Below are 18,535 nucleotides of genomic sequence, written 5' to 3'. Positions count from 1 at the left end.
GCCTGTTGACTCCTGTGCCTTTTTTCTTCTAAATTTCAGAACAAGAAAATCTAGACGAGTTTGGAAGGATTATTTGTTTCTGGGTTTTGAGGTGGATTCTTGGGGGGTTTTGTTTGGTTGGTTTGAGGGGTTTTTTGTTGTTTTGTGCATTTTTAAAACAACTGCAAGCGTTCCTAATGCACTGCATAAGAACTACAGTGCATTTATCTATCACATGGATTTTAACCGATTTCAGAGCTTTCTCATTTTGTAATAAATCGATATTTTACAGCTCAAGTTTCCTGCCTATAGAGCTGATGAAGTTGAATCTCCTTTCATTCCTCATTCTTCTATGATAAGATCTCAAACTGGGATTTCAAAAGTGCAGGAAGAAGTTGAAGGGGCTGAAGGTGAGATGCATAACTAGTGGTAACAGGTCCAGACATTCATGTCTCACCTAATAGAGGATTGGCTGAAAAAATTAGGTTGTTTTAAACTAACAACAAAACTTTAAGAATAAATAAGCTGTCAGTAAAACAGAAATATAGGTCTGGAAAAAAGATTTACTGGTTAAAAATACAGGTGGGTTTATATGAATCCATCATAAAATCAAGCAATTAAATAAGCTAACATAATGTTTTTCCCATAGTATTCTTTATAGTCAAAAGTAATTTCCTATAAATCAAGATGTTGAACTATTACATGAAACAACAGTTGTAAGAATACTTCCATAGTCGACATTTTAAGAAAATGATCTTTTAAAAACAAATGTAGAACTTCTATCAATATTACAAAAAAGGGTAAAGCTAGACATTTCACAAATGTTTCTTTTGGCAGAACTGAAAGATATATAAGCATAAGAGGGGAGAACACTTATTGATAGGTATTTATGTTTGTCTTACAATGACAATTTAGACACTTCAGAATGTTACAGTTAAAATAAAAAGCAAATAAGAGAAAATCTAGCTTTTTGATTTTTGGACATTTGAAACTCGAGAACTGTACAATATTTATGCAGTTTACATCTAAGTTTCATCTTCACTTTGAAATGGTAGCATTCAAATAAAATTCAGTGCACCATAAAAGATTACCACCCTTCAGCTAACTAGCTAAATAAATAAAGGCACATTTAAGGCAGCCATAAAAGTAGGATATGGTTCACTCTTTTTGGTTAGTTTAAGTAATCTTTTTTCAAAATTACTTGGTAAGAAAGAAAAGTTAATAATAAATGAAGCAAGGTAAAAGCACATAACATGCAAACAGAAGATCCACAGTGTGCTAAAATGTGATTCACAATAAAAGGAAAGGCATAAACAAGACAAAGGCAAGGTTTCCCCCATCTGAAAATAAAAGCTTATGCAATGTTTATTTCATACTGACATGTGGAAAGTATCTGGCCGTCTTATTATCTGGGGAAGGGAAATAAAGTATCAATATAAGTCATTTTGCAATGACTGCATTCATATAGGAATATGAATTTTACTGTGATCCCCCCTTAGATTTCATTTACAGTAAGTAAAGAAATTGTGTTTTATGTTATATTTTAGTCTAAAGCAGAGTATTTTATCAAGTCCTTCAATACCATTTCCTTCTCCTTGCATTAATAACCAACTTCCTGCCAATATCTACTGAAAGCACCACTGTGAATCAATACATGCAGTCTACATATTTCATGCTTCAGCTATTGTGCATGAATTCCAGATGCAGCTTCCTGAAGAACACCTCGCCCCATTGACCAAATGTCAGGGCCAGGAAGAACAAGCAGAGTCAGGACGTCTCTTCTCCCCTGCCTGGGCCGCTATGCTGTTAAAGATTCAGCAAACACTCCTGAAGGCATATACAGCTTGATTTTCAAGTGTTCAGTGCCAAATGAAAGGACTCAAGGTCCTTTCAACAGAATCACAGAATTCAGGTACAATTAAGTTATCACAGCTTGGCAAGCAAGTATGAATCAGATGAGCCCTGACTATTTGAGTGACCATGTTCATAAGCTTTTACGCAGCTTGTGGACAAAAGAACGTGAGATTCACCTGGTGAAGTCTCTGGGTTGTTTTACAAGACAGCTGAAGGACTGACCCTCTCCATTTTAACACTCACAATTGTTTTGCTAGCTATTTTTACATTGCAGGGTGAGCTGGTTAAGAAGCTGACCATAGGGGCAAATGAACACGAATGAAAGCAACAAGGAAGAGAGAAGTATGTTCAGGGAAGAGGGGAAGGTGGGATCACCCCTTTCAGCACTACTGAACCAGTGAAGCCACTCATCTGTAGAGTAAAACACCACCCTCACTGAATACAAGAGGTTTTAATTTAGACTCTTGAGCTTGCTGAGAGCACGTAACTCCCTTTGTGTATGACATTCCAGCCTAAAGTTTGTTTTTTCCCCTCAATTTCTGTTATGGTGATGCTTTGAAAGTAGGAAGTTGTCATACAATAACTTAATTATACTGCTATTAAAGGGGGAAAAGTACTGCTGTGGACAAGGGTTTGTATCACTGAAGAGTTCCAAAATCTGATTAGGTGTTTACTTTGATTCCCTCGACACTTAGCATTTCAGCTAGCTCTTCTTGTTTCTAGAGTTCTCCCTTTAAACAAAGAAAAAGCAGTCACAAAACACTTCATAATGCAGGAATCTTGAAGCACCAATAAGCCAGTTTTCTGTAGCCTGTATTTCCTGCAAATGAACTGAAGTTTTGAGGCAATTTTGTTGCTTGCTTTCCACTGAGGACTCTCTCTGTATGGTAAGTTGTTCCAAAAAGCTACTAGTGGCAAACTTTTCAGAATTTATCTCCTTGGCTAGAAAACATCCTTAAGGCTTTTATGGTCTCACTCACTCAAAACTAAGAAAAATATCTGAGGAGTCATGTTCAGTTCTACTAAACCTTAATAAAATATCCTCTTATGCGTGTTCCACAGTTAAAATCTGTCTTCTCGAACACAGGTTTTTCTTCCCAATCACAACAAATGCATAAATAAGCCATTTCACTATGCTCATCTAGGCCAGATTTTATGCCCATACTACACCAGCCATTCTCACCGCTGGTATGTTACAAAACAGTGGCTGGTTTCCATTTTCAAACTTAGTGCATATATTAACCTACATTAAATATCCACTTAAATAAATCAATGACTTCACACAGATTGCAATTTAAGGAAAAAAATATTTAGGATCCATTATGAAGCCTCTGTTTTTCAAACACATTTTCCTTCCTACTGAGTGTTTTTAAGATACTACTTTTTAAGAACAGTCACTGTAAAAGAATGCTTTTATCTGGCCTAATGCCAGATACTGAGGTCCCTACTGATACAGCAATTTAACATACTCCTGGGGAAAAAACAGTTAATTTTGAGCCATCAACATTCCAGGCATTTTGCCCATTCCCATCCTTGCATAACAAGTGCTGAGGAGCTAGCATTCCACACTGGAGTAGGTGGTATCAAATGACTGGTTTCCTAGGTAGGCAGACCGACTTGCTGCTTATTTCAGTATTTAAAAATTTTGAATAGAGATGAACATAACAGCTTCTGGTTAAGCAGGAGGGGTACAGATGGGATGACAAAGGTTTAACCTGATGATCTTAAGTAAACACTGCTTTGAAACAGCACACTTGCCCTGAAAAGGCCATACAAGGTAGCTATAACGATGCCTCGCCCAAGATAATGTAGACAGGGCATGAGGGTGGAGATCAGTACAGTCAGTAGTTTACTACACAAAATACATCATGGGGGCAGAAAAGCATTTATTTCCAAAATTTAATTAGATAGAATTTAATTAAATTTAATAACATGTCTGAATCATTACAGATCTATATAGCTCCCCCCAGACAAAAGAGGCAACCCTTCTGTCATTGAAAATATCTGGGGAACCTTAAAGATTTCATTAGTGTCTAGAACCTCACTTTCAAGACTGCTATCTGAATCCAGCACTAACTAAATTATACTGCTGAGCTCAAGAGCTTGAGGATATTTATTAAATATGAGAAGTGAGTAAAAATTACTTTTTGTGAGATGAGTGATTTACAAGTACAATTAGACTATTACTCAGATTTTGAATAAGACAAGTGTCTTGGGGAGGGAAATGCCCTGAATCAATTAAAAGATACTAACTCATGCTCATAAAAAGGACAAATTATGAGTATCATACAGTTGGTACTTCCTAATCTACAAGCTCTGGTCTTTCTAGCCTAAACAAGTTCTTCAAACTTACTTTGTTTGAATTTTCCAAGGAGAAAAAAATCAACCAATCAAACAAAAAATATCCCCCTACATTTAAATGCCTACACTTCTGGGTGACATACCAGACCACTCTAGAGTTGAGGCCTTTGTTACCCGTGGAATGGGAAGACCGGTGGGGATAAAATAATGAAAAAATTCCACAGTTATGATTTGAAGGAGAACAGTGGCTAAGATCACATAAATCAGCCCTGCTTAACTCTTTTCTTTAGGCTTATAATTGGATCCAGTTCTCTGACACTTCAGGTAACAGGGAACTTCTCTGACATACAACACCCAGAGGAGGTGGCTGTGGCACTGAAGATACATAATGAAGGGTGTAAGAACTTGGTAATTTCTGGCATCTACTGATCCACTTCAGCATGGATTATGATTTATATCCAAAGAGGGGAAGGCTAAAGAAAGAGGAAAAAAGACATGGAAAGAACAAGAAGCTGGGGAACTCAGCCAAACGCTCACAAAATTTCTCCACTGTGTCTACTTTGGCTGTTCCTGCAAGTATGTGCCACTGTGGCTTTGGCGGACAACACAAGTACGCTCTGTAGAATATCCAGCCTTCCTGGCAGCCTGATTCATTCAATAACAACGAGCTCTTAAATTAGCTTAAAGAAACTCATGAAACCTTTAGAGTCCACTGGCATTTTGCAGATAAAACTCGGTACTGAAATTTAGGAAAATTGCAAAAGCCTACTAAAAACCAGTGGAGAGGAATCAGTATTTTTCCCCAATTCACAGGCGAAGTGGTATGATGAAAACTTTAAAGACAGTTCAAAAGCATGTCTCAGCTCCTTTTATGACCCAAAGAAACTGTTTTATGTTTAAAAATTGACACTGGGAGATTAAGGTTTGGCTGGGCCATGTATTTATGATATCGAACAGATTACTTCATGCTTAAATCAGAATTTTAGATTAGTTTAGCGGAATAAAGCATACAACTTACTGAATTTCACTAGGTATTAGGCTAGTTGCCTTGAATCCCGCCTACACAAGATGAAGTTTAACAGGAAAATACTTGACTGTGCTATTGTATAAGTACTGGAATGTTGCTACCAATATCCAACCAACACATATTTTGTCAGTACAAGTTCAAACCGCACTGACACACTTCTGATTGTGCTAGTGTTTTTAAAAGCCCAGTTGGAATTTAATTTTTGAAAAGAGACAACAAGTATGCAACAAACTGTACTGAACCGAAAGAAGAAACATTCTTAAAGAAAATGTAGAAATATTAAGCATAGCTGAGGAAAAGGCTTTTAGAAGGCTAAAATAAATCTCTTGACAGCCAGTGTATGCTTCTATGAAATGAAATAAAAAGTAACATCTTTGAATTCAAATTTACAGAAGACACAAACAAACTACTGGTTTTTCACCCAAATTAGGTAAGCTGGTTGAAGATGCCTGGATGTATTAGTTCATTAAAGTCAGCTACCACCAGACTGGACTATTAAAAAGTAAAATAAAAAAAAAATCACAGTTAAAGCTTTTGTTGCTTCTTATCGGAGGGATCATTTTTCATCTACCAGTTAATACAATTCAAGGACATGTGGCACTGCAGCAATGACATTTCATGATCATTTGCTAATATACTTCATGTAGTCATTATACTGAACTGCACAACTTAAGAGTTATCAAAGAAAAACAATTTGCTTTTGATTTCTCTTTCTATGAAACAGTCTATTCAGAAAAGTGCTCGAGGGGTACACTTTCCAGTGTGCAAATGCTTTCATGAGAGGTGGTCTCACTGAAATAGCAACTGAAACTAAAAACAGTATTTATCCAGGCAGCTTGGGGCTGTCTGTTCAAAAAGACCGTCCTCCCTCCCTCCTGCTTCTCCGGAGGGCCACACTGACAGATCTGAGAGAAGAAATTTCATGGAAATAAGGTACAGTTTATTTAGAAATAATGGGGGAGGGGAGAGCGGCACAGAGAAGAAGAGTACAGAGCAGAAGAAAAGTGATTGAGCCTCTCTTCAGCATGATTGGTGAGTTAAAAAGTAGAACTTACACACCTCCTCCCAGAGCCTGGACCAGAAACAGGGGAGAGGATCTCTTCCCCAGTGTGCTGGAGATGCCAGAACCCACAGCACAAAACATCTGAAATACTCATGGGAAAAATTAAATTGCAAATCATCCTTCCTTCCTTTCCAGTGGGAAACTGAAGGGGGGGGGAACCTATGTGAATGTCTTAATTTATTCAAAGGCCAAACCACTCAGTAGTTGGAGAGATTTTTGAAGCAGGAATTAAAATGAAATTATCTTTTATGAGGGAAGAGAGATATTTCACGAGTGTAAGCCAACTTTTCTGCTATCACTGGGTCTCATCTCCTGAATTCCTCAAGATAGTTCATTCAGAAATCCCAACAGTGCATTTCCTTGCATAGACTCCATATACAGAGAACATATTTTTGTTTTTAAAGACTTCTTACTACATATGGCATATATTCTGCTTTTATCTGGCTAGATGCACAAGAGTGACTAAAACACAACACTGTCCCTCAGTTTGCAGGGCTTTTTGCCTGCTTTCCTTTAAAGCAAAAGACATGCTTTTCTCCAACAGTGCATTTTAAAGGTCTCCCATTAAAAGTTTGTCTATTGTACTTATTTGCTATACGTTTCCACACTCCACTTGACAAGCAAGTAGTCATAAATACTGCCTTACAGTTGTGACATACTGTAGCATTTTAATTTTCTACTTTGTAGATTTTAATCCATCACAGCACATTCCGTCACCCACACTGCGCAGTAACAGTAGTTATTTCACCAGCCAAGGGAGAACGAACACAAGCTCTACAGAAATGCCAGCAAGCTAAGGGGAAGGAATGCATGATAAATGAAGAATGCAACCACAGAGATAACTGGTAGGGGCAATGAGCTTTGTGCAGTTCCACTCAAAAGCTGAAAGCTGATTACTTCCGTACAACACACTGTGCAGAATAAGGCTACTATTTTAAAGCAACTAACATGCTTTTGGTAAATAACAGACCACTGTCAGAGCTACTATCCCAGGACAGTGAAACTACTCTTACTGCAATTACCATTCTCTAGTTGGAAGGTTAGTTACCCAGATTTTCTACACTTAATTAAGATTAAACCCCAGCTCACTTATGATGTTCAGAAATACTGCATTCCATGCAGAAACAAATGTTCAGCATTTCCAGCTGAGAAATGCTTTGCTACTAAAAAAAAATTAACCCAAAAAACCCCAACACCTCTGCCCCCTCCAAAAAAACACCACTCCATCTTTTCCCTGCAATAACCCAGAAAAAAAGAATTGTTTTGAAAAACACACCGAAAAGATATGTCAGAAAAGTGAATTAAAACATTTTAATACAATCTTCACAGCATCAATGGCTCTGTTAAACTAAACAGTGTAAAACTGAATTCTATCGTTCTTCTTTCAGCAATGAGTCCCTAAACTACCACTGGACTAGTAAGTGCTAAGTGTTAAGCCTGTGACAAAATAGGACACTGACATGTTTTTGTTTTGTTCTTTTTTCCCCAGTTATTTAAGCTTTGTTAGGTAACCGTCACCAGTATTCACATACAGTATTTACAATGCAGACTTTCATTCAAGGTACAAATCCTGAAGATTTAGCTATGTTTATCTAACATGTTTTCACCAGTTTAATTTTTTGAAGCCTGTACTGTGTTCAAATGTGGATAAATTTTCCAAGAACAACGAAATGGTGAACTGTCTATAAAGCTTCCAATTCCTGCCAAGACACGACAGCATTACATATTCCCCTAAAGAAAAAGTCACCATGATATGAAAAAAAAGAGGCAAAAGCATTGAACTTCTTTTTTTAACCCTTGTTCTGAGAGATGTAAAAAAGTGGAAAAATAGACAACACCGAAAAGAAAAAAAAGTTCTAACTTGATAAAAATTTAAAACTAAGGTTTTTGAAGTTAACTATACAGAATCTTTTAAGTGTCAGTCAATATCAATAACAGAATGTTCTATCAGCACAAATTAAAAAAATCATAAGTGCATTAAATACCGTCTTTGAGTCATCATCTATACCCACACCATTGTCCTGAATATGTGGCAAATAGTTTGAAAACGATGAGGTTCAATGAGATTCCACTAAACCATACAAGTAGATAGTACTTTTAAAACAGTACTAAATAAGAAAAGACTACTTCTAGAAACTCACGGAAAAACACTGCGCGACTGACCTCCACAAGAGAAATTCTTATAATAAGCAACCAGACTGAATGACTTAGTGAATAATTAATCTATTTCAATTAATCATTTTTTCACTTTTATCGATTTTTTTGAATCTCAGCGTTTATTTTTATGTACCCTTTTGTTCAGCTCTGAACATCTTCATTTGTCTCACGTGAGGTTCTGCATTCTTTCTTCACACTGGGTTCACGACTTCAGTACACTGAACTTAGAACACAGGTATGCAAAGCTTTGGATATACTGACAGACGAGGCTGGTAAGTGTAAATTTATAAACTGTTTATACTGAGGTTTGAGAAGGAGGGTGAAAAAATGTAGAACAGTTTAACTGAACTACCACAATTTTGTGTTTATACAAGTGTAGAATAGGGCTGACATTTAGCTTTATCTCTGCAAACAATATAATAATCTTATGAAAAACTCTTATGTTTACCTAAAATTTTATTATCTGTGAACTACTCAATGCTGAACAAATTAGTCTTTCCAACGATGTTTCAGCAGGAAGGCCGATTCCAGTTCTACTTTGAAAATTTTAATCACAAGAGTAAAGATAAAACCCAATAAATTTATCTTTAATTACCTTTTCTTGGCCTCTTCATATTGCCAGTTCAGTCTTACTTTGTCTACAAGTCTTGTTTTGTCATCAAACCCAAACTTGCAGAGTTGAAGAGCGAGGACAGGGGAAAAAAAGAGAGGAAAAATTAGAATTTAAAAACACTAACCATAAAGGGATAAATTAGTCTCACTTACTGGACTCACTAAAAAACCCTTCATGCTTTAAGTAATAACATAATAAAAATCAATTTTATGCTTTAGAAATACAAAACTAGTCTATTGCTAAAAATACAGAAGATAAAAGAGCCCTTTCAATAAATTATGATCCCGGAAATCAAGAGTTAGCAAAGTAAATCATTGATGAATGGTCAAAGCTTTTCATATCTATCCAAGCCTAAAACACAAAAAGTGAAATATTTTACTATTTGATACAGCTGTTTTATGGATAGCTTAATTAGAAGCAATTCACATTACATTCCCTCTACTGTGATGTGTTACCCAACACTTACAGCATTAGTACATTTTAAATATTAGTACAAAAAAATTACCTGATCCTTGAAGCAGTTATAAAGTGTATTTACATTACAACTCCTACTGTATACAGTTCCATTCCTACAGCAATTTCATTCTTAAGGCATTAGCAGTTCCCTACTCAGAAGTTTGTGTATGGTCTAAAAGTTACAACTTAAGTCCCTATGCAAGTGCATTGCTGCATCCCTGGAGTTCTCATCCAGCTGCTGGTTTTGGTCTCTGCATCACAACATGGGTAAAAAATCCACCTTTTTTCTACTCACATCTTACTACCAGTAATTCAGGGAAAAATCAACATAAATATGTAATTTTATTTTCCTTACAAAAAACTTATACCTGATAAACACAATTTTCAGACTGTACTTGTCTTGGACAGCATTTAATGTGTACTGGAACGGGAAAATGCTGCTATGTTCCTTTTGGTAATTCCTTTCAGAATTCAATAATCCCATTCACCACCTATCTGAAAAATGTCATCCCAAAGACACCATCTACCTAACACTCAAAGACAGCCTAGCATTAGCTAAGTTTTCTTAGATTCTTGAGAAGTGTATCTTCTTAAAAACACAAAATTTCCTCTTTTGTAGGGACCTTCTGGAGACATCCAACTTGACAATGAGTCATCAGTGAACAAAGACAATACAGGACAGATGGGATGATAAGAGCCAATAATTGAGATGATTTATAACATCCAGACTGCAGTACTAACAAACTACAAACAGGTTGTCTTCTCACTTTGGTATCAATCATCCACAGAAGCAAATGCTTTATTACCAAAGTAGTAACATGAGACGTGCTTTGCTGGGCTGGTTGAGTCCAGGAGCTGATTTTACCTGTCACTGACCTGTGAACAATGTCCCTACATCCCTGTGCCATGTTCAAGCAGCAGAACCACCAAGCCCACAGCTCAAACACTCTGGAAACAATAAGCAAATGCAATTCCCTCAACACCAATATTGCTTTGTATTTTTCGTTCTGCTCCAGCCAGCACCTCTTCAATTAAAACAGGAAATAACAACGTATCACTATAGTTCAAACCCAGCTATTTTCCTACAGCAAATGTTTCACACAGGAACACATACCTCTCCAGTGATGTCAGTCTGAGAACAAGCATCACAGTGTTGTTGAGGTAAACAGGAGTCACTGAGCGAACTAGAATTGTGCTGCAGATCCTGCAGAGAATCTGTAATACAACAGCTATTCCTGAATCCATCTGTTAACTTGGCCAGACTCTACAGGAGAAGAGATTTTTTTTAAATTAGAAAAAATATTTTATAATACTTTTTAATAACAGAAAACAAATTAGGAAAATTGTATTTAAGAAATATGACTGATAGTTTGCCTACAGAGTAACTATTTACAGAAAGTAAAATGCATCACAGTGTTACTAACATGCACAAGCTTTGCTTTGAAATAAACCTCCCCTTTTAAAGATGCATGTAACAGTAAACAGATTTTAAATTATTTGTTTCAGATCTATGAATGCTTTATCTTCTGTATGGCTTGCAGTTCTTTAAATCTAGCAGCTGTCAACTTCACATTAGCTGATAGGGAAGACAAATGTGATTCACCTGCCCTTTTGCCATCTTCTGCACAGGTTACATTCCTTAGCCACTACTGTTATCACACCCAACTTGATGAATACCTTGTATTGATTGTACTTTTATGACAGCTGATTTCACCCTTGTGCTCTCTTACCCAAGGTTCACATAGTTAAGAGATATTTTACACTTTGGGTTAAGCAAGGCACATCGCTGAAATGTCTAGACAATGACACAAACTGTCAGGGTAAAGCAGACTCAAGCAGTCTTTAAGGGCAAAGGGGAACGCAACAGAATCACACAAAATCATAAAAATAACTTTTCTGACAATATAAGCTTGGTTGACAGGCTCTTAAAACTCCTAAAAAAAAAAAAAGATAAAATTGTTAACATTGCTTTTATTTTCTCATTGTGCATTCTCTCTTTTTCAAAAATTACAGATAATGTAGTATTAGTAACAAAAATCACTGTGCAGGCTGTCATTTATGACAGAGACCGTAAGCAAAAAACATCAAACAAATACTAAAATAAATAAATAAATAAATTCTGTCCTCTCACCAGAAGATGAAGGACAAACTAATGTGGAAAAAAAATCAGAAATTTGAGGAGCTGTAGTAATTTATAAATCACATCATAATCAAACAATCTGGTTCTAAAAATACAGATTTTAAAAAAAAAAAAAATATCTAAAACTGCTTAGTCCAGTGTCTGAACTACAGAATCAGAAAAAAATCTGAAGCACTGCATCGAGAAAACGCTGACCCTTAGGAATCTCAGTGACCACTGGTGATTTGCAACAAGCCCAGGTTACTGTCCATATCCAATTATCAGGAGATTTCTCAAAGTGCAATTTAAAAAAGATAACACAGCAATGCTGCTTTTTCTTACAACAAATTCAACTAATGGAGTCCAGAAATGAATCTGTGTAACAAGAACTGTTTGCTGTTGATAGGAACAGCAAGGCCACCCTGAAGATGGCCATCCTAGGTATCTGGTTTCAGAGCCTAGGAAGCATCTCATAGGATGGAACTGCAGCAGGCCTGAAACTGGCCAGAAAAAGCAGCTTCTTCTGGTGGCCCCCATTTCCATCATACGTAGTCCATCCATTCACTCTCATATACCAGTCTCTCCCTCAGGCCAGCCTCCACTGGAGATGAAAAAGAGGGAAAACACGAAGTGTGGTACAGGATGAATGAACAAGCAGGTTCCTGGCTAGAAGAATGTGGGGGCCTGTGTTCCTCCCTGACACCCCCTCAAGTGGAGAAAGGAAAGGCAAGGAGGGACATAGGTACACACTACATGTCAGAGACCAGGTGCTGCTCCCTCCTCAGTCTCTCTCTGCTCTTACTACAGGGTCTGAGTGGGGCTGGGATTTCATGCTCAGCATTGGCAGGGATGGAGGACAGTGCAGAGCAATGCCAGATATGCTGGCAGTGGGACAAGGCTACCACCACTTGCCTCCAGAAACCTTACTTGTCTTGGGTCCTCCAGAAAAGCCAGGTCTTCTGCCACCTTCCAATTGAACTGAGCCATCTTAATATGAAGAACAAAATATTTTCTTCTCATTTCTGAGACAGCAAAATTCAATTTGAAGTTACATCGCCAAGAAGGCCCTAGCTCATGTCCCTTTATCCTCCAAGACTTGCTCTGAAAGAAACTGCTCCACAGCATGGAAAAAAGAAGTGTCTTTTACTTTAAGAAAACTGCAGACTCCTGTCTAAATTTCTTCTTCAAAACTCACTGGAAATCATCCAGTCAAGTCTCCTGTTGTATGGAGGATCAAGAGGGAACCCTAGTGGGTTTGAAACATGGAAATAATAATTTCAGATCATGGCCTCTTCCCAGTAAAGCATGGCCAGTCACATGAACAAAAACTCAGGTTTCAGAAAGCCTGCAGTTTCTCCCAAATAAATTATGTCCCATTTGCCCTCTTTGGCTAACACACATTATGTTACAGGTATGTGCAACACCACAGATCCTGATGCCAGAATTTAAATCTAAATTTTTGCCTGTATTTCAGCTACTTTATACGCTCTTGGTATGCTCCAGACACCCTCCAGCATTCTCTCTGGCAGTTAATGAAGGGCTACTTGGCTGCTGGCCAGGCTTTCTCTCTGGGCACAGTTGCTGAACCCTGGTCACTACTTACAAACTACAAAGCATTTGACAGGTGGCAATCACCAAGTAGCATCACATTAACTTACATCTATGTTCACAGGTGACTGTGCCCTAGGGCAAGCGTAAATGCCTTGAGTCCTTATAGTTGGATGAGTGAAAACACAGCCAATCCTAATGTGGAAAATTACAACCCAAATTACACTACTTTTAAATAGAAACAATTTACATAAACTGCTCGGAGTAATTTCCTCCCCAGCTATATGGAGGCATCCATCTTTCATCTAGAATTTAACAATTGTTTATTGCAATCCTGCAGAAACTACCAGAGAGCCTACTGTTAATGTGAAGTTCTAAGCACAGCAGCCCAGACTTACCCAAAAAGAGACAAATAAGCACTGTCATTTCATCACTGTCTGTTGCCAATTGATTTGGGAGCTCTCCGCACAATTTCAGTGCAGTTCCTATCTAACCTATTTAGCCAATCTCACTGGTAACAAAAAGAAATGAAAAGGAAAAAAAAAACAAAAACAAAAACACTATCTAACCTATTTAGCCAATCTCACTGGTAACAAAAAGAAATGAAAAGAAAAAAAAAAAACACAAAAAGCAAATTCCTGTGCTTCCCAAGGATGAAGGACGATATTTTAAAAGCACATGTGCACTGGGACAGAAAAAAAAGTATGAAAGAGACTGGGGAGGAGAGACAAACAAGCTGCTTTCAGGAACCTAACCATACACCTTTATTATTCAATCTTATATAAAAAGTTCACCCACTGTTTTGGAGCGCTGACACTGCATATTTGGCTTTATTTGTAACCACAGCATTCAGTTTAAATTTGACCACCCTCTCCTTTCCTTGTCAACCTTTTCTCCCACACAACTAAATCCAATTATCATATTTCTACAGCAGCTACAATTTTCCAAGCACCTACACAAGACTGAGTCACTTCTACTATGTTTAGTTCTGTTGCTAACACTGGCCCCTGTCTACTTCCTTTCTCTGAAATAAATCCCCATCTTTCTACACAATACTTCAAACTACTCTATTAACAAATTTCAAAGCAAAAAAGATTTCATAACAAAGTTTGTTTTACCACCAATAGCTTTAAAATGTAGCATTTTCAAGGACAAAACAATTTCAATATTGATAGAAAATTAAAAATCAAATTCTGAACTCATTAGGAAGATACTTAAAATAGACTTGCACTTCTTAGACAAAGCTAAATAAATCCAGAACAATAATCTTCAAGTAATTATAAAAAGCAAAAGCACAGGTAACTATGGTGACAACAAAAGTAATTTTTTGGTCAAAATTAAAAAAGTATCAGGCAGAGAGCTGGATATTTTTGCAGAAGTTGGCAGAAATACACAACTTCGACAACTGTAGATGTTGTAAACTATGGCATTTAATTCCTTATTACCATTGCAACAAAACATGGAGAACTGTTTTGCATGCTACACTCCTGTGGGAAGCTGTTTTCTAGATTGTCCTGGACTATATGTCTGTTATCGGATGCTATCACAACAGATTCATTAAAAAAATGATACTTCCTAGACTCATATTTCCTGTATTTCATGTAGACACACGAAGAAGGACTAAACACTTTTCATTTTTGCTTCTGTCTTGTGCAACCTCTACATTCTGGTTCTGCAAGTATTGCCCAATCCTTGATGCTAAGCTTGATCCCAGACTTCTAACTCGCTCAACACTTTATTTAAAGAAACTGCAAGTGCACTTAAAGTTGGTTTAACATACATGATTTTCAGCATCTCAATGTTTACAGCTGAATTTACTGCCACTGAGGGCCGAAAATGTTAGGAAAAGAGGGGGAAAAAATGTATTGGCGGACTGAAAACAAGGTCAGTAGTTAAGTTGCTCCAAGATCTCACACTTAAGTCTTTATATTACCAGTTCGTTTCCTAAAATGTGTGTTACCATATCCATGAAGAACTGCCTTTCTAATAATTTCTTGCTAGCCAGGCATGTGGCAGGCTGAGAATCACTTTAAAACTTAGCCAACCCAAAATATCAAATATGTTAAAAGCTGCCAAAGCAGAAACTTTTCATAGTAACTTAAGTGTTCTGTCTACTTGAACAAGGATTTGTGGTCCATCAAATGACCTTTGTGTAATGCTTTGGAGACTGAGTAATTGTATAACTATGGAAATTCATTATATGTAGATTATAAGCTACCCATATCATTTAACAATTAAAAAAAAAGAAAAAAAATCAAAAAACTACTGCAGAGAAAATTGAAAGAAAATGTTTGAATACCAATACTAATTTAGTATAGTTCCAAAACTTTAGATAACAAAGATGTCTTTTTTTCATACAGAGGTTTGAAGACTGCATGAAGAGAATTGCCCTTATCACCTCTCTGTATCTGCAGCATATTTTAGCAAGTCTATATTGAAGTCCCTGTGGTGGCAGAGGCTCATTTTCCTTTGATCAAGTCCCTATCACATTAATAACACAGACACACAACTGAAAGCTCAAAGCAGGATGCAGAATCCATTCAAAAGTTAGACCACTACTCAGGTATGTATCTCCCCTCAATCCTCATGCTCTGATTCATAAAATAATTTAAAGGTTTCGTTATGGTTTCTGTATACACTGTATTTAATCATACTCTTTAGGGTTTTGTGAGAACATTTTAAATTAACATGTGCTTTGATGTGGGTACTTCAGAGTTTGGGGCAAAAAGTGACATAGTAACATAGAGATCCAGTTTTGTGAAATACTTGGAAAAACATGGTTGACATGGTAAACATTTTCACACGTGAATTCTCAATCTTACTTCATTATAGGTAATACAAAGAGACATTAAACAAAATGAAAAACAAATACTCCAAAACAAAGATTTTTTTTTTTAAATGCAGCATAATTACTCCATGGCAGCCTTAGACATAGCAACAATGGAAAGCTATATTCAATAAAGACATTGACCTAAATGTAACTTAGGTAACTACATTATCTAAGACAAAAATGCAAAATGTGTACAAAACTATGAGTTCACACTAAAGAAAATGACTACTTACCTTTTTTGAGCTGCTTGATATTGGTAATTATCAAACAGAAAAATCAGTTTAGGGCACCCTACTTCATTATTTAAACTTGGTAAACCCAATGCAATCCCTAACAAGAAAATAGCGGTAGGTAATTACTATTTAGCAGCTCTCTGTTTAGTAGCATATTTTTTACCTGCATAAGGTCCTGCCTTTCTTTTTCACCTGTGCATATAGCTTTCTTTATGGTTCGAAGTTCACTCATTATAGCTTGTGCTTCATCCAGTCTATAATTTGTATGAGCATTTGACATCTTACGATCAATCCTGTTCAAAAGATTAAGACAAATTCAGGAATTTTCACATAATTAGAAAGCACATAGACTTCTTAAGATCGCTTGCTTACTCATATACCACTTCATTTCCAGAAATAAAATTATACTCTGCTCAGAACTAACATAGCACTCAGTGCCAAGTCCACTCTAAACACAAAGCAAAGCAATTATCTACCAAGGTTCTTCAGAACCAACAAATTTCCTCGGTTTAATGTCCTAATACAGAGCTTTCTACGGGCAATGTCAGTGGCCTATTTCAAGCAACAAAAGTAAAATCGACCTAAAACTAACCTACGTGGTGGTAACTCAAAAGATAAGGTTGCAGTCTAGCTGTCACATTTTCCATGCAGCACTACACATTGCAATATCTCTTCCAGGACTTTTATCTGATCTTGCTTTAGAAGTTTCTAACAAAGGCTATTCATTTTCTCAGGATGAAAATTTTAATTCCTAAAATTTTATTGCAAATGCTTTCATGCTCTTTAAGGATCTTTGAGTATCTTTTCTATAAGACATCATCATCCTGCACTTAAAATCATGACACGGGACCATCCCAGAAGATTTTAAATGTAAACTCAGCAAAGAACAAGAGCACTAATCATGACATAAGGTTGAAGTACTACTAATGTTTCCATCTTGACATAAAAAACTCTCAAGTGGAACATCTACTGGCTGAGTTTTCAACCTTTTTTCCAGCAATTCTCAACAGTAAAGGACAACATATCAGGATGCAGAAGCATAATCCAGTGTACCATCTTGATAATTTGCTTTGATTTATAGATAAAGAACAAGACCAGAGATCCCACTGAACCTAAAAGAATAATCATTCGGTCCTGGATTTACAACAAATGGCCATAGGGTTTTAACAAGTTTTATAGGTTGTCCACAGCAATTAGAGAAAATCATGTTAAGTTCCAGTTAAAATATTAAAAACTCAATTTTCCTGTTAATGTAGCATACAAAGTGTGCATGTAGAAAAAAGGAGCTATGTGTAATGGTGCTTAAGCCAATGCTCAGAACAAACATCTTCAGGAAAAGGTGTATGGTTAACAGAATTAAAGGTAAAAACATACACTGGTCACTACAAAGGGCACCAGTTTTCAAAAAGATGTAGTAGGAGAGGGTGTGCTATACATATAGGACAAGAATATCCGAACTCTATTTAAAATATCGAGAATAACTAAAAGTTTCAAGATAGGTATTATATTAAGCTAAGAGTATCAGCAACACTCAGCATGTTCTGTCAGTTAAATACAATCAGTGAAATTCCACTTGCATCAAATTACTCGCTTTAAAATTAAAATATTAAAATGAAAAATAAAAAGGCTTGAATGAAAATCCTGTGGTTTTATTGTGCAGCTCACAATACTTAGGAAAAAAACCACAGGTTGGGTTTCTACGGTTTTGGTTTGTTTGGTATTTTTCTGATAGTTCCTGCTTTTGGAGACGACACAAAATAAGTCTGAATGTCAAGATTTCAACTGAAACACAATTTTTGCCATGTTACATAAGAAAATATATAAACTTTTATGATTATTGGTTCAAGAACAAGAAAGGACTTAAATTTCATGTGGATTAAGGTTGGAGTTTTTGTTTGGTTGGTTTTGTTTTCCTTTTAATCTTCACTAATTTTTAGTTAAAGTCCTGAAAATATAAAACCATGGTAAAACAACTAATCCAATTCACTAAAAGTCACGTGGAAAAGACAGCACATTTTTATCTGAAGGTGACTGTAATGCTAAGAATGTAGATTCCATCCAAACACTGGACACGAAAATGCCTCATTATACTGTTTGCTAGGACCAAGGTGGCATTTCAGGAAAAGGAAATTATTTCATTTCAACCAGATTTTTGTCCAGTAACACACATATTCGTGTTCCTAGACATCACTTTGGAGCCCGCCTTATGAATCGAAATTTGTTTAAGGAAAGAATCAGAAATACTGCCAAAAGTATTTAGGCTTAAATCAGTATTGCTGTCAACCCAAACTGACTTAAGTAGCTTACAAAATTACTTGTTATTTATTGTCTGGTAATTTTTTTCTGTTTTTTATA

General features: G+C 36.4%; 1 protein-coding gene across 4 annotated transcripts in view; it reads right to left on the bottom strand.

Annotated features, from left to right (window-relative positions):
* Positions 1-18,535, bottom strand: part of WWC3 (WWC family member 3) — a 97,328-nt gene that overhangs the window by 28,746 nt on the left and 50,047 nt on the right. For all 4 annotated transcript variants that reach the window (XM_017812328.1, XM_017812329.1, XM_017812326.1 and 1 more), the window contains exons 6-8: positions 16,344-16,473; positions 10,565-10,714; positions 8,977-9,050 (exon numbers count right to left, since the gene is read on the bottom strand). In XM_017812328.1, coding sequence (XP_017667817.1) covers positions 8,977-9,050; positions 10,565-10,714; positions 16,344-16,473 — 354 coding nt within the window. The remainder of the gene's footprint in view (positions 1-8,976; positions 9,051-10,564; positions 10,715-16,343; positions 16,474-18,535) is intronic.

Source organism: Lepidothrix coronata, unplaced genomic scaffold (assembly GCF_001604755.1).
Source record: "Lepidothrix coronata isolate B3197 unplaced genomic scaffold, Lepidothrix_coronata-1.0 Scaffold35, whole genome shotgun sequence".
NCBI lineage: Eukaryota > Metazoa > Chordata > Aves > Passeriformes > Pipridae > Lepidothrix > Lepidothrix coronata.
The sequence above is the reverse complement of the archived record's forward strand: the minus strand, read 5'-3'. Positions and strand labels throughout refer to the sequence as shown.